This window comes from Setaria viridis, chromosome 4 (genome assembly GCF_005286985.2).
Source record: "Setaria viridis chromosome 4, Setaria_viridis_v4.0, whole genome shotgun sequence".
In the NCBI taxonomy this organism is placed as follows: domain Eukaryota; kingdom Viridiplantae; phylum Streptophyta; class Magnoliopsida; order Poales; family Poaceae; genus Setaria; species Setaria viridis.
Window position 1 is genome coordinate 31,305,176 of NC_048266.2, and position 16,910 is coordinate 31,322,085.

Sequence of the window (16,910 nt, forward strand, 5' to 3'; positions counted from 1 at the left end):
ATTGGCTTCTTCATCGCCCCCTGGACTTGATTATTTGATTCCTTCTTGTATTTGTTGGATGCCTTTGTTTGCTTGGACGGATTTTGTTTTGTTTGCAAAATCTATCTTTGCTGCGAGTCTTGCTTTGGAAGCGAGATCCAAGTTGGTGATGGTTACTGGAAGCAAGATCTAAGCTTTTAACAGTGACAAATTGCTATTTTGGTTGCGGAATTTTGTTTTGACAAGTCTGCCGTTACCATTGTCATAAGGAACTCTCTTCCTATGTATTTTTGGATCGGAGGGAGTATATATCTATTGGAAATTTAGGATGGCATTGACATGTATGCTTGCTCATCCATTTTGTAGCTTACGTACTGTATTCTATGCATTTTGCACCCCTGGCTTCTCTCTAGAGATACGAGCAATCAGACTTGAATATATCTCTGTCCATTCAGTCAATTAAAAATTTTGGTTGCTGTGTGTTCCCTACTATACTGCTCTTCCCATGGTTCGATTAGGCTCTTCAGCATACAACATCAGCCTCAGCTGATACCACAAGATTCAATTATAGTCTGGTGCTGATGGCGGCGATGACAAATGCACTATTTGCATTGGGTAATCCACCTAGCCAGCAGCCATCTTGGACCTCCCCTTCTCTGGAGCCACTCTTTCTGTGTCCCAAGACATTGGCATGGAGGCTCTCTTGAGCAGCTGCTAGTGGGTTAGTGGTGGCAACATGAGGTGGGAACTGAGTCAGGGGTTTGCTTGGGTATGGTTGGTGGATTGGGCTACCAGTGTGAGGTCTGAAGAACATATGGGGGTAAATCTGTGTTCAAAACTGCCCTAAACTACCTCTTCATCCTGTCTCCTCTCACCTCACTCTTTGTGCCCACATGTAGTATCTTTCTCTTTTTCTGATATTTTATACAACAACAAATAATAATTTTTATGTTTTATGATGCCTTATAACTTTCTATTTTCTTTTCTACTACTCTTGGGTGGCGATGATGATTAAACCTCCCATTAGAGAGCTTCTGTACTTTAGGAGCTAGTACCTAAGATATTTTGATATGTTTGTGCTTAACTAGGATGGCTTGTACTTTAACAAGCAACTAGTTCTGCGACCAATAGCTAACGGTTGGTTCCCTATTTCAATGGACAGTGCTAAACATCAAAGCCTTTATGGGGGCATTCCGAGAATCGAACTTCTCACACCCAAAGCGAGAATTATACCACTAGACCAAAATCCCAAATGCCATATTTTAATGGACAATGCTATTTATTTATTTATTTATATTTGGGAAGCTTGGGGAGATTACATTGTGCTTCCACTGTAAGTTCTCCCGAACACACAAGAGCCGCGCATCACTATATGAAGAAGCAAACTTCCACTGTAAGTTGTGCTGATAATGGGTAAATCTGAGCCATTCAAGTGACCTCTTTTTTCTTCATTGAACCCTTGTCTGAATAACCCCTTGATTTTTTGGAGTCTTTCAATAACAGGTCACATTGAGATATGTCATGGATTGACCTTGGAATAGGTTTGGAAATCTAAAACCGGCTAAACCATCCTATGAACTATGCAAAATCTTCTAATTAACCCCCTGGTGGATTTGAAGGGTGGTTTTGCCGTTGTTGCATCGTTAATGGCAGCTAAGATGCTCATTGAAATGCTTCGTAACTTTTATTCCGTTTTGTACTCTTTTGAGCTCTTATCTGATTATTCCTTTATGCTCTTTTGCATGTCCTGTTGGTGCTCTACCAATCTGTGATTTTCTTGCGTTGCTGAACTTGATCTCAAGGAATGTTCTTCACTTGCCCTCCTACTGAATTTGAACCTAGGATATGGGTTAATGTTAGCGGGACTGATAAGTTGAGTTAGTTCCATCTTACTAGTTCTGGCCTCTGTTCCCTCTCCTCTCTTGAATTTTTTTCAACTATGCTCTAATGATAGTGGCTTTGTCCTTGGATGGTCATGCCATTCTTCATGGATGATGAGTGATAACCAAGGCAGCAGCACCTGTCAGAATAGGTTGATCTGGTGAGAAGAGATGGTGGGGATATAGTTATATGATCGAGCAAAGGCGAAGCTGAGCCCTACCAGCAGAAAGTTTGATGTTTAGATTGAATATATTGCTGCTTCATGTTTTTTGAATAAACCTCTTTTGTCACTTGTTTTCTAACTTTTCCTTCTAATTATTTTCAAGTTGAGATGTTTCGTAATTGGCGCCAAGCATCAGGAATTTTATATGACTAGAGGGTACCATTAAAACTAAAAGGCAATTTTTATTGGACGGCGATTAGACCTGCAATGTTGTATGGTGCAAAATGTTGGCCTACAAAAAGATGACATGTCCAGTAGATAAGTGTTGCGGAAATGCGTATGTTGGATTGGATTTGTGATCATACGAGAAGGGATCGAGTCCGGAATGGTAGCACCAATTGAAGAAAAGCTTATCTAACACCGGCTGAGATAGTTTGGACATGTCCAAATGAAGGCCTCCGGAGGCACCGGTGCGTAGTGGAACCCTAAGGCGTGACAGTAATGTGAAGAGAGGCAAAGGAAGACCAAAATTGATATGGGAAGAGGCAGCAAAAGGAGATTGGAAGGGATGAAATATATCCAAAGATTTAGCCCTGGATAGGAGTGCTTGGAAAACAACTATTCATATGTCTGAACCTTAATTTATAGCTCTTGTTGGATTTCAACTCTTGCCTACCCAACTTACTTGGGACTGCAAGGCTACGTTGTTGTTGTCATTCTGCTACAAGACTAAACCTGTTTGCCGTGACTTGTTGCAACAGCAATGTTTACATGATGAAAGATACTTTCAGTTAACTTTGTTCGTCTCAAATTCTTTGGCAATGATTTTCGAGTTAAGTTTTGGTCCTGTATTCCTGTTGGAGTAGGGTGGGTTTGGAAAAAATCTGGATGCACTGTGTTTTTGGCAGCTACCATGTTTTGGCCATCACGACTATTATACAGGTGCAGTGTCGATCCATCTTGCTACTGCCTGGTTTTTCAGATTGTGTTCTTATTTCTGACACTTTTGTTTGTTGATATTCCTTATTTTGTACTATCCTTCAATAACTGTGTTTATTGAACGCCTATAGAGCTATTGCTTTTTAACATACCTGAATTGTCTGGGTATTTTGCTCAATTTACTGCTAAACAAGTAACCAGTTTTGCAACTAGTTGTACACCTTGCTGCTGCAGTGGCTGTGTTGCTGTAGTACATATTGGAACAGTGGCTGTGTTGCTGTAGTACATATTGGAACAACCGATCCTACTTAAAAAGTTCATTGATTTGATGCCAACTCTTGGTCTCCTGTAAAGTAAGGCTTGATGCATCTGGACTTGGGTCGATTCCTTGTTTTGTTGGCTGGGTTGCCCCAGCTTTACTTGGATAAATCTTTTTTCCTGCAAAGTTAAGTCACTTATGGTAGAAAGGGATGTGTGGACTCAGCTTGTAGGATGGATCAGAAGTAGTTAAACCCTCTCAATGCGATTTTTTCTATGCTGGGACAGCTATTCGCACATTTTTGCACAGTTTTGTACATTTATTGTCCATCATTCCAGGTATGATGTATGTCTCTTTTTTTTTTTGGTGATTTTGTTAATCTTAAGATCCATCGGGTCGGTCTCTTTAGGTGGTCATAGGTATATTTTTCGTATGTATTGTTTTTGGTAAGGAGCTTGATTATCAAGCTAGCAAACAGTCGACGAGATGCCAATACACATGTTCTCACAAACTATTTTCACATCAGTCCGAATGTAGCCTCATATGAATGCCCACGATGAATTCATAAAGCCGAGTATTACCAGTTCCAGGAAATCGTAGAGCTGAAGCTATGAATAGATGGAGTGTTTTGAGTGCGTCATATTCTTCTATTTTAGACTGTAGATATTAATTAGACCTCCTTCAGTTATGCATCGGAGGTGGAGCTTGGAGCTGTGCCAACACATCCTAAGGTCCCGTTTGGTTCACCTGCTTATTTTTAGCACCCGTCACATCGAATGTTTAGATAGTATTAAACGTAGATTATTTACAAAACCCATTAAAGTGGAGGCTAAACGGCGAGACGAATCTATTAAACCTAATTAGTCCATGATTTGACAATGTGTTGCTACAGTAAACATTTGTTAATGATAGATTAATTAGGCTTAATAGATTCGTCTCGCCGTTTAGCCTCCATCTGTGTAATGGGTTTTGTAAATAGTCTATATTTAATACTCCTAATTAGTATCTAAACATTCGATGTGACACGTGCTAAAAATAAGCAAAGGAACCAAACACCCCCTAAATCGTGCTCGCATAAAAAAAATACAACCAACCCAACCTTGCCTTCTATATCCGCTGACCATATTTAAATCACTGGAAATGAATATGACCTTGCCTTCTATATCCGCTGACCATATTTAAATCACTGGAAATGAATATGCCTTTTCCACATGGAGCATTAACTGTTGTCTTGCTATCTCAATGGTGACATGTAGCCGTAGAATGATTCCACCCAGTCACCACAAGTTATTTCTATGTCGTTATCAGACTTCAGGGTGGACGACCTGATCAACTCTCTTTCCATATATTAGAGTTACTATGCTCTTCACTCTTGAGCCTTGGCAAAAGCATTGCAAAGAGAGCACTGCAAAAGAACATGGCCGCCCTGCATGCATTCATCTTCCTGTTCTTGATCTGTTTCTGTTATTCCGATGACCGCCTGACCTCATTAACACCACTGTACCCCGGCGACAAGCTCATATCCAACGATGGCACCTTTGCTTTTGGCTTCTTCTCCCTGACCAACGACTCAACCCCAAGGTTGTACCTGGGCATATGGTACAACAACATCCCCGAGCGCACCTACGTGTGGATCGCCAACCGCGACGACCCAATCGTCACACCTTCAGCAGAGCTAGCTGTTACCAACACTTCTGATCTTGTTCTCTCCGACTCCAGACGCCGCACTGTCTGGGCCACAGAAAACCTCATCGCCGGTGGCGTTGGAGCCGCCGGAGTGCTGCAGAGCTCGGGGAGCTTCGTCCTCCAGCTCCGCAACGGCACACACGTATGGCAGAGCCTCGACCATCCGACCGACACCATCCTTCCAAACTTCAAGCTGTGGACGAACTACAAGGCTCATGTCGCCGTTCGCGTCGTTGCCTGGAAGGGCCCTCAAGACCCCTCCGCCGGCGACTTCGCCCTCAGCGGCGACCCCAGCAGCTGGGGCCTCCAGATCGTCATCTGGCGGGGGCGAAGCCGGTCATGGCGCAGCGGGGTGTGGAACGGCGCGGCGGCCTCCGGCATCACCAGGTTCATATATTCCAACATCGTCGACGACGGCGAGGAGATATACGCGACGTACAACGCCGCCGGCGGCCCGACAACACACTGGAAACTAGACTACACTGGGAGTGTGAGGTTCCGTGTCTGGAACAACCAGTCGTCGTCGTGGAGTGTTCTGTTCGAACGCCCGGGCAATGGCTGCCTCCACTACGGCGCGTGCGGGCCGTTCGGCTACTGCGACATCACCGGGCGCGTCCAGGAGTGCAAGTGCCTTGACGGGTTCGAGCCCACCGACGGCTTTGCCGGTAACTTTTCTAGAGGATGCCGGAGGAAGGAAGCACTGGCATGCGGCGGCGGAAGCCATTTCTTGACCTTGCCAGGGATGAAGGTGCCTGACATGTTCTTGTACATCAGTAACAGAAGCTTTGAAGAGTGCGCTGCCGAGTGCGACCGCAACTGCTCCTGCACGGCGTACGCCTATGCCAACTTGAGCACCATCCTCACGATGAGTGCCAGTGGCACGTCAAGGTGCTTGGTTTGGATGGGAGAGCTTCTTGATGCAGAGAAGGCCGGTGATATAGGAGAAAACTTGTACCTTCGGCTTGCTGGCTCTCCTGGTAAATTCCATCCCATGCCTGATGTCCCTTCAACATATACACACCGTACCCAACTTGACATGATGATATTCTGCAGTAAACAACAACAAGAAGAAGAAGATCGCCATGGCGATAAAGATTGTACTCCCAACGATGGCATGTCTGCTGATGTTCACATCATCTGTATGTCTTATCACTATATGCAAGTCAAGAAGTAAGAGACAAATTAATAGTACTCGTAATATGTAGCTGTTACCTGTTAAGTGCAAGTGTTGAATGGTTCATATCATTATCAGGCGCCGGACGAAACAAGGAAGCACTGAAAGCACCTTTGACCTTTTGGGATCAAAATCTGGAATTATCGTGTATTAGCTTTGAGGACATCACTGCTGCAACAAACTGTTTCCATGAAACCAACATGCTTGGACAAGGAGGTTTCGGTAAAGTATATAAGGTGGTCTAAGGTTTTACCTTGTCGATCATATGATGCAGTAATATCAATCGCAATTCATTCTGTTAAACTCACCAACAATGATATCACGCAGGGGACACTGGAAGATGGCAAGGAAGTTGCTGTTAAAAGGCTTAGCAAGGGTTCTGAGCAAGGGATAGAACAGCTTAGAAATGAAGTGATTCTTATTGCAAGTTTGCAGCACAAGAACCTAGTCAGACTTCTTGGTTGTTGTATTCATGAAGATGAGAAGTTGCTCATATATGAATACCTGCCCAATAAAAGCTTAGACAAATTCCTTTTTGGTAAGTCCTATCACATATTCTAGGAGAAAAAAAATTAGCTGGACTAACAAACACAAGTACACAACTGAATGGTTTAAGGTCCTGTTTGTTTCATATTATAATCTATCTAAATTATATAATCTAGATTATGGTCATGGGTACTATGGTAAAATAACATTTTATGATCTTTTACCCTACTAACCTTGGACCATAATCCAGCTTATATAATCTAGGAGGCAAACAAACAGGGTCTAAGTTTAACTATTTGCTTCATTCCTTTCCATGTCCTAGTAGATCCTGCAATGAAGTCTATGCTTGATTGGTCAAAAAGATTCGAGATAATCAAAGGGGTAGCTAGAGGAATTCTTTATCTCCATCAAGATTCAAGAATGATGATAATTCATAGAGACCTCAAAGCGAGCAACATCTTGCTAGATGCAGAGATGAACCCGAAGATATCAGATTTTGGTATTGCAAGGATCTTTGGAAGCAATCAGCAGCAAGCAAGTACTAGACGAGTTGTCGGGACATAGTAAGTATTTTCTGCACTAGCTAATCAGAAGTTCAGAACTATTAAATTTTTGTATGTGCTTATAACAATTCTTCAAATTATGCCTATTCGCTTGTGAATTGATTCAAATAGCGGTTACATGTCACCTGAATATGCGATGGAAGGCATTTTCTCTGTCAAGTCTGACACCTATAGCTTTGGCATTTTACTACTGGAGATAGTCAGTGGACTAAAGATCAGTTCCCCTCGTCATCTACTAATGGATTATCCAAGTCTTACTGCTTATGTAAGTGTAACTCTACCATGCATCAAATTTAACAATAAATAAACATATTATCACCAATATAAACAAGCAATTTCTCCTCATGTTCTAGGCATGGAACTTATGGAAAGATGGGACGGCAAGGGATTTCGTAGACACATGGGTTTTGGAGAGCTGTTCGCTTGATGAAGCCTTGCAATGCATCCATATCGGACTATTGTGTGTTCAGGACAGCCCAACTGACAGGCCACTCATGTCATCAGTTGTATCCATGCTGAATAATGTGGCCATGCCACGCCCAGTACCCAGGCAGCCTTTATTTTTTGCGCAGAGATATTATGAGGCCCTGGAAGCAAGAGGAGACTTGGAAGACTCCGTTAATAACGCGAGTCTGTCGATTTTAGAAGGCCGCTAAATTCTGGCGTAATCATTCAGTTGTACAAATTGTATATGATATGCTATTCCCAGAAGCTGTGAGCTGTATTTCGATTTTGTATTTGTGAGAAGGGGCAGAAGGGCGGCTTTCCCCGGTCTGCTGACTCCATACTCTTTTTTGTGACAAGTCGAGCTGTTTCCCAATTTGTCAATTCTGCCCTCATAAGTGCTACGGCAATGTTCAGAATGTTGTTTGGTCTGTTTCTAGCCAGTATGCCCAGTTGTTTAGCTGCATGCATTTTTAATTCTTTTTTTTTCTATCTGAACCTTTCTGGGCGTACTTACAAGTGTTAAGTGTACGCAGTCATGTAAATTTTGGGAACTTTAACCCTACTGCTGCGAAAATAGTACCGCTCTGAACAAAGCCATGGAGCCTTTACTTGTGACATATATGATAGTTGATCAGTTACTTTGTTGATGTCATAATATTTTTCCAGAAACTGAAAACTTTTTGCGGGATGCCCAGTGAAGAACTTCGCCAGGTGAGGCTGAGGTCGAGCCGATTCAAAGTGAGGAAGGTGGAGCACAGGACACGTGAGTCACTAAGGTTTGAGAAGGTTACTACGAGGATGCAACATGACCGGGGATGATGGCAAGCCGCTAGAACCACCGCCAAGGCTGAGCCTCTGGGTAGCTCGGTGTGTTCCCAAACCCCCAATCGGCCATGAGCCTGCCTATGATGAGGAGGAATCCAAGGTGAAACAGAACAGCTTAGAGGTGCAGCCAAAGCTTAGTGACAGCGGTGGCAAGGTTGAAGAAGGTCGAGGTTTTCACCCCGTGAGAAATGCTCAAGGGGTGGCTGGCGGCGGCAATGACACTTTCCTAATCGAAAGAGAGGAGAGCACCCCTTCTCCTGAAGTTACGGGGTCATTTTGCTAAGTTTTTTTTGACACGGTTCTCGTGATGCACCCTAATATACTCTACTTGTTCACCTGTGTCTGTTTTGGGTGGACAAGGAAATAGTTGGTACGCCACTGACTGGTCGTGGGTGGTGATGGACCTCCAATTGGGTAGCGGTGAGGTGGGAACACTACGCTGCCTTGTCAGGTTAGCTTGTTGGCGGAAAAGTGTGTCGGATTCAGCAGTTGAAAGTCGCCAGAGATAGGAAACGGCTTAAGGCAACATGAGAGCAAGGTGAAGGTGAAGAACCTGAGAAATCTAATGGCCGTGGAGGGAACACCGATAAGCAATGAGGATTTTACATGGCATCGTGGTGGCGCAAGTCGGAAGCACAATGAAGAAGAAGGCAACGGTAGTGTTAAGTACTCCTTTCATTTCAAATATATTGCTGGTCGTTTTGATATTTTTTTCATAAATTTTACTATCTATTTAGATATACACTCTGTCTAAATATATAACAAAGGTTATGGATCCAAATATCCCAAAACAACCTACAATTTAGGATGGAGGGAGTATGAGAGAAGATGGATGCTAGATATTAATAAAAAAATCTTTGTAGCTTCAAAATATTTCAGTTTATGTTCCTACCTAAATCTAACGGTTAGATTGGACCAAAATAATGTAGTGCCTTTTGTACAAATTTGTTGTTATATGGGTGTTTATGTTTCCGATCGATCAGATTATGGAATCCAACTTTTACAAGTAGAAATGGAAACAAATAAACAACTTTCAATCCTAAATTATGTAGGAAAAAGTTTATTTTTGACCTTCGAACTATAGCCTCGGTTTGATTTCGACCATCAAACTCGAAAATCAGAAATCTTTCACCGTCGCACCCTATTTTGACTTGTTTTGAGTTGTTTTGACTATCACCTTGGATCGGCGGGCCATGTCACCATGCTGATTCATATTAGACCCACACGTCAGGTCATGGCCCAGCGTGTAGGCCCACAACACGCTCATCACGCCCATACGTCAGCAGCACGGTGCAACCGTTGAGGGCGTTGGGGTGGAACCGGCGAGTGTAGGCGTGGGGGTGGCGTGGGTGCACCGCGACCAGCGAGCGTGGCCTCCTCAAGCGAAGTCATGGACGGTGGCGAGGTTAAGATCCGTATAGGCATAGCAACATGCGAGCGTCGATGCATGGAAGTCGGTGCGGGGATGATCCTAAAGCTTCTACTAGCAAACTCATCCTGCCTCCCCCATCCAACCTAGAAATCCCCTCCCCCAGCATGGAAATTCATCGCCGGTTTGTGCTCGGGCAAGCTGCAAGGGGGCGAAGCTTGGGGATTTGTCGCAGGGAAAAGCTTGCGCGGGGTGGAGCGGGCTGGGTGGCATGGTCGCGGCGGGGTGGGCGAGGATAAAGCAGCGTAGGCTGGGAGAGGAGCAAGGGGCCGAGGGTGCGGCTGCCGGCGTGGGGAAGAAGGGGCGCAACCGCTGACAAGGAATAGGAGGGGTAGGATGCTGCCGTAGGGGAGGTGGCCGGAGGTCTTGAAGGAGGAGCGTGGGTGGAGCCTACCTTGTCGACCTTGTCGTCCTCGCCACAGGCCCCGCTATTGGCCATTAGTCCGCTGAGCGTCGCTGGCTACGCTACCGGTCTGCCGAGCGTCGCTGATGTGTGGGCCTAATCTGAGTTGGCATGATGACATGGTCGGTCGATCCAATGTAGCAGTTAAAACAACTCAAAACGAGTCAAAATAAGGTGCGATGGCTATTTGTACATGATATATATAGTTATGTGGTTAAAGATTCCTAGTTTTGAGTTCGATGGCCGAAACCAAACTGAGGCTATAGTTCGATGGTAAAAAATAAATGTTTTTCAATTGTATAACCCATCATACTATTTTGTAAAAATGCAACAATTTAATTCAACCTAACTTATATTTTTTTGACACCATTCATCTTATATTTTTTAAAATATATAAATATTATTTTTTCATGTTTCATCGTTGAAGGTATTTCTATCCTTACCTGTAAGAAAATATGTTTCAAGCCTGACTTATATATTTATATTATCTTTTTAATAAGACGAATGCAAGACGTCACGAAAAAAATCCATGGTGAGGAACGTTGAGCAGAGAGGGAGTACGATTCTAGAAACGAGATTCCACGATAAAATCCTAGAAAACCTCGTGCTCATCCAAGGGTCCACGAGTGCTCACAGCGAAACGCGGTGAGAGACTGCGAGTGGCCCCGCGGTTTGTTGCCGCCTGTCTCCTCCAGCGCGTTTCCTCCCGACCCCGCACAAAACCTCGCCGACCTCGCCGCCTCCGACCAGATCCACTCGTTAGTTTAAGTGTGAGGTCACCGCGTGCGGGGGGCGGCGGCGGCGGCGCGTGCGAGGCGAGCGCTCTAACCTGCAATTTTGGGATGGAGGGAGTACCATTGCTGCCACCTCCCCCAATCGCAGCGGCCAGTGATCACATCACCGGCCCTTGGGGACCAAACGGCGGCGATGAGGAAGGGCGCCGCGGTTGGCGCCGGCCCGGGTCCCGAGCGGCGGCCCTCCTCGGATCCACGCCTCCCCGGGGCCATCCCTCTCCCCGCTCCGCCGCGTCGCCCTTGGGCGGGCGCCGGTGCTGCGGTGGCGGGTGGGTTGGGGTTGGGGACCGTGGGGGCGGGGTCTGCGGCGTGTCCCGGTCGGGGGGCGTGGCCGGGCAGCGCGGGATCTGAGCCGCCATTGATGGATTTTTTTCGAGCGTTTGGTTGCGAATATTTTCGTTTTGGTACGCTCGCTGTCTCCTCGTCCTTCTTCGCCTCGCCATCCAACACCCCCCCCCCCCCCCCCCCCCCCCCCCCCCCGGGCTCTGTATTCTCACATTCCACCCCTGAACCCGTCGTGGGCCAGTTCTTGGGCTACTGCTGGGTTATAGATGTTCAGTATCTATCTTCCGGAAGATGGATAGGATTTCCCTCCGTCGCCTCAGGTCCCCATCTCTACGGGGCCGCCTCGCCGCCGATCCGTTGCTTTGCACCGGTGGCGGCAGGGGCTGGGAACTGTGGGGTGTCGCCTGATGCGGCTTCCGGGTCGGGTTTGGCCGGCCGCGGTCTACTGATTCGCTACTCCGGATGGATGGATGGATGGATGGATGCTGGATGGATGCAAGGGTCTCGATGCCTTATTCTCTGTTCCTATTATTACTACAGCTGCTGCGGCCGCCACAGCGGTGATCTCTTTTGCCTGCTGTTGCCTCTGTGTGCTGTGCTGTGAATCTGTGATCTGCTGACTGCTCTGCTTTGCTCTGAATGTTCCTAGCCCTTCCGCTCCTCATCCTCTCGACCTTTGTGGCATTTGGATGGGCAGTGCGACTGGGATCAGGATATGAGATGGAATGAGATGAGATGCAAAAGAGGTGGGTTTTCTGTCTTGACTCATGGTCAAAGTACCCAGTGCAAGTGAAATTTTACTTAGGATGACCATATCTGACATTACCCGGACCTATGAATGGGGTGCTGATGAGGGGCGATGATGTTCAACCTTTTCTGAATTGCATGCCATTGAGCAATCAAGGCAGCTGTGGGTATCTAATTTGAGCTGATCTCTCCCCTCTTGAAGCCTATTTAACCATCTCTTATTGTTTGTGGTTCTGTGCCTAGGATGGTCATTCAGATATGCGACAACCAGCGCAGTTCCACTTATATTAGGATGAGTAAATTGTGCAGCAAGAGGTGTGAGGGCTTGGCTTGTATGATCGAGCAAAGGCGAAGCTGAGCCCTCTTAGTACTATTTCAATACTAACAGCATTGTCTTGCTGTACAATTCATAGTTTTCTTTGTCTCTTGTTTGAGTGTTTCATCTTTCAACTATTGCCAGCCTTCATTCTGAAGTCAGAATTCGGCATTAGGGACTGCTCTTCCATGCACTTGCATGGATGCCCTTTTGGGTAGCAGCATCAAATTAAGAGAAGAATGTTTCCCTTTTTCTAAGAGTTGATTCTTTTCTAAGAGTGTCAATTTCACTTACATGCATGCCTTTTAGAATTTGGGAATGCCATCTGTAAATGGACCCAGTATATACAAAATGGGTTGCTGATGAGTGGCAATGATGATCAGCCCTTTTTAAGGACATGCCTTTGATAAATCGAGGCAGCTGTGGCGTCAAATTTGACCTTGAACCTCTGTGTTGCAGCTTATGCGATCATTCCTTGTTTGACCTTGAACCTCTCTCTCTGCCCTCCTTTCCTGGTGGTGATGGCAACTAGGCAAGCCGTGGCCCCCTTCACACATCATCATCAGGCCCTTTGCTGGTGACGAGCATCCACCAGGTATGCTCGCCCCTTCTCTTCCCTTCCTGTTGTGCTAAACAGAGCACCCCAAACCCTAATGTAAGCTATTTGTATTCGGATCTGATCCAGTTACAAGTATATGTATGTGTTATACCTACAAGCTTTGATTTTATTTATTTATTTTTTGCAAAAAAAAGTCAGGTGTACATGTGTACGCCCTTGTCCTATACTTGGTCTGTCCTCCCCGCTCTTCAGCAGCCGCAAGCAGGGCAGTGGTGGCAGCAAGGGGTCGGAATTGCAAGTCAGGCTTTTGTTTTAAGCACTTTCTGCTTGCAATATTTTTATTTGACTTGGAATTTTCAATGCCCCTCTTGAAACATCCCCTCAATAAAAGAGAAAAAGGATAAAAGAAATCTCAATCAATGTTCACTCTACTTCCACTGCTGTATGATCTTCGTTTTTGTTTGTTCTACTCTTGAGTGGCTATGATGATTCATCTGTAGCATTGTTTTAGCTGGTACCTGGGATTTTTGTTCTATTTGTTGCTTAACTAGGATGGCTTGTACATCAAGTAACCAGTTCTACAGCCAACTGCGGCAGCTGATGGCTGTTACCGCTGATACTGATGACAGCTGGTGGCCCGTCTGAACTGACATTGCTGTTTCATTTAAGGGGAGAGAGAGAGAGAGCTTAGATTGTGTTGCAGCTGATATGGTACCTAATCTGCTATTTGATTTGATTTCTTCAAACCTTTTGTTTTTTACTCTTTTGAGCTCTTATCTACTTATTTCTTTATGCTCTTTTGCAAGTCCTGCAGTTGATGCTCTACCAATCCGCGATTCTGTCTTGCGTTGCTGCCACTGATCTCAAGGGTTGTTCTTCACTTCCCTTCCTGCTGGATTCGAACCTGGGACCTGGGTCAATATTATTGGGACTAATATGTCCAGTCAGTTCAATCTCACGAGTGAGCTTTGGCTTCCTGCAAGAATGAATAAGATAAAATTCCAATGAGGGGCAATGATCAGCAATGATGTCTGATATAAGCGCCTTTGAGGCAGGCTGCTCTGGGCATCAAACTGGAATCTTCCCTCTCTTGGAAACCTTATCAACTATGCGCTAATGGCTTTGTCCTTGGATGGTCATGCCATTCTTCATGGGTGATAACCAGGACAGCTCCTCTTTCAGAACAGGTTGATAGGGTGGTAAGAGAAGGTGGGGAATGCAGTTATATGATTGAGCAAAGGCGAAGCTGAGCCCACTCAAATGTTTTACTGCTACCCACAGTATTTTATGTGATCGGTTTTTTGTTGAATATGTTGTTGCTTTGTGTTTTATGTCTAACCTATTTACCAACTTACTTTCTTTTTGCTGTATTTGTATAACTCCATGCAGTTACCTTGCCAATTGCGTTCATTGGCAAGTTGTGACATTTCTTAATTTCTGCAGTTTAATTCTGCTATATTTGTTTGCAGTATCCTGCTGCAATATCAGTGGTTACATTACCTGAAGATACTTTCAGCTAGCTTAGTGCATCTACAAATTTCTTGCAATAATTTATTGAGTTATGTTGGACCTCCGTGAGTTTGGACTCTGGAGGCATTGTGTTATTGGGAAGTACTAACTTTGGTCATCACAACTATTATATCCATGCTGCATTGATAGTGATGCAAGTTATATATATTTTGGGTCATTGGGTCAACCCAAAAAGTTGATAAAATGAACTAGAATGGTATTCCACGTAAATAATTTGGGAGGATAAATAAACTAGTGCCATGCCATCGTAATTAATTTGACCCAGAAAACGCTATTGGGTACCCACTTGCATTCCTTTTGTTTTTCGGAATTTTTTTGTCACTTTTGTCTGTTGATCTTTCTTTCTTCTTTTGTACTGTTCTTCCGTGGCTGTGATGATTGGATGCCCCATAAAAGTGTTGCTTTTTAGCATCCCTGAATTGTTGTTTGCTTGGGCATTTTTCTCAATTTACTGCATTAACTAGGATGGCTTGTACCATAACAAGTAACCAGTTTTTGCAACTAATTGTTGTCATTGCTACTGCTGTGGCTGTGGTGATGGTGGTGTTGGAGGAGATCTATCTAGGAATGAATGATCCTACTTGAAAAGTTCATTGTGTTGGTATTGGGGCAGATCTGAGCCATTCAAGTGACATTACTGTTTGTTCCATCATTCGCTCGTACAAAGTTATATTTCTCGTTTGCTGTCTACTTATATTCCTTAATGTTATCCAGTACTCTCCAGTGAGTGATTTCAACTTGGGATATGGATGATGGCAATGGGACTAACATTTCAACTCCTGTCTCCCGTCTCGTAAAATTTGTAATGCATTCAGGCTTGGGTAGATTCCTTGTTTTGTTTGTTGGGATGCCCCAGCTTACTTGGATGAATTGATCATTTTCTTTTGGGCGGGTGGGGAGATTATATTGTGCTTCCACTGTAAGTTTTTTTTTTCCCAAACACACAGGAGGAGCTGCGTATCACTATATGAAGAAAACTAACACTGTAAGTTGTCATGCTGATAGTGGGTAAATTTGTGCCATTTAAGTGACCTCTTTTTTCTTTATTGGACCCTTGTTTGAATAACCGCTTGAATTTCCGGAGTCTTTCAATGACAGATCATGTTGAGATGTGTCATGGATTAACTTTGGAATAGGTTTGGAAATCTAAAACCGGCTAAATCACCCTATGAACTATGCAAAATCTTCTAGACAACCCCCTGGTGGATTTGAAGGGTGGTTTTGCCGCTGTTGCATCTTATATGGCAGCTAAGATGCTCTTTGAATTGCTTCGAACTTTTATTCTGTTTGGTACTCTTTTGAGCTCTTATCTGCTTATTCCTTTATGCTCTTTTGTATGTCCTGTTGGTGCTCTACCAATCTGTGATTTTCTTGCATTGCTGAACCTTATCCCAAGGAGTGTTTGCCCTCCTCCTGAATCTGAACCTGGGATCTTGGTCAATGTTAGTGGGACAGAAAGTTGAGTTAATTCCACCTTACTAGTTCCTGCCTAAGTTTCCTTCAAGAGCGAAGAAGTGAAATCCTCAAGGGGCGATGATCAACAACCATGGCTGACACAAGCACCTTTGAGCAATCGAGGCTATTGCGGGTATCAAACTGGAATCCTCCCTCTCCTCTCTTGGAAACCTTTACAACTATGATCTAATGATAGTGGCTTTGTCCTTGGATGGTCATGCCATTCTTTATGTGTGATAACTAGGGCAGCGCCACCTATCAGAATAGGTTGATCTGGTGCAATGTTATACAGTCGTCCAACTAATCGCGGCTAGTCGGGCTTATCGCCCCCCTAGCATCGATAAGGACCAACGACTAGGCATGAGCGACTAGAAAGTTAGTCATCCGGTTAGTCGTCGCCTAATCGTGATTAGTCGTCTGATTAGGCTTAAAAACGATCAGGTTTGAGAGTTGAGACATTGGGTTTTGGCTGGTGGGTGGTGGGCTACTTGGTTGGCAATTAGGCCCATTAGGCTACAGGTGCTACTGAGAGCCAAAATCGCCCGCAATGCGTCGCCGCTCGCCTACCCAAAATCGCCTGGCACCATCCAGCCACCCAGGAGGCCGCTGTCGTCGGGGAGCTGCCCATGAGCTTCACGTGCCTAGGAGCTCCCCGTCTTCCCAGTTGGCTCGAAGCTTGCTGCCGCCCAGCCCTAGGAGGTCGCACCGTTCGTGAGCAATCCACAACTTTAAGATGAGCTCATCCTCTGATGGTACGTTTTGTGCTCTGATCTGCTGCTCTTGCTTTTATGCTTGCCCTGCTCTTGCTCTAATCTCCTCAGCTGCTGCTCTGCTCTTGCTCTGCTCTCCTCTGCTGCTGCTCTAGTGCTTGCTCTGCTCCTGCTTCAAGTTGCCAACTGACCATCATTTGTGGTGTTGATGCTTGCTGAATACTATGCACTATATAGTATACATATCATATCGGTCCTTGTATGTATGGACGACTAGGAC

The 16,910-nt window shown here is 44.9% G+C and overlaps 1 protein-coding gene and 1 long non-coding RNA gene across 3 annotated transcripts; both read left to right on the top strand.

Moving 5' to 3' along the window:
- The first annotated feature begins 4,546 nt into the window (after window positions 1–4,546).
- LOC117851823 (G-type lectin S-receptor-like serine/threonine-protein kinase B120) lies at window positions 4,547–8,170 on the top strand. 2 transcript variants are annotated; one of them, XM_034733721.2, is made up of 7 exons: window positions 4,547–5,884; window positions 5,961–6,077; window positions 6,160–6,317; window positions 6,409–6,619; window positions 6,890–7,130; window positions 7,242–7,395; window positions 7,484–8,170. In XM_034733721.2, the coding sequence occupies exons 1-7, from the start codon at window positions 4,639–4,641 to the stop codon at window positions 7,784–7,786; spliced, it is 2,430 nt and encodes an 809-aa protein (XP_034589612.1). In that variant the 5' UTR covers window positions 4,547–4,638; the 3' UTR covers window positions 7,787–8,170. The 2 variants fall into 2 exon arrangements, with proteins under 2 accessions (XP_034589612.1, XP_034589613.1); XM_034733722.2 differs by having other exon boundaries at window positions 4,550–5,884; window positions 6,893–7,130.
- Window positions 8,171–11,468: 3,298 nt separating this feature from the next.
- Window positions 11,469–14,391, top strand: LOC117852207 (uncharacterized). Its single transcript, XR_004639792.2, has 2 exons — window positions 11,469–12,059; window positions 12,836–14,391. It is a non-coding gene; the product is annotated as an uncharacterized lncRNA (long non-coding RNA).
- Window positions 14,392–16,910: the final 2,519 nt, after the last annotated feature.

Excerpts from the sequence above, each read along its gene's own strand:
- LOC117851823 (XM_034733721.2), top strand. The coding sequence starts at position 4,639 with ATGGCCGCCCTGCATGCATTCATCTTCCTGTTCTTGATCTGTTTCTGT. Across the intron at positions 6,620-6,889 it reads CTTAGACAAATTCCTTTTTG|TAGATCCTGCAATGAAGTCT; the intron begins GTAAGTCCTATC and ends TCCATGTCCTAG. Across the intron at positions 7,131-7,241 it reads AGACGAGTTGTCGGGACATA|CGGTTACATGTCACCTGAAT; the intron begins GTAAGTATTTTC and ends TGATTCAAATAG.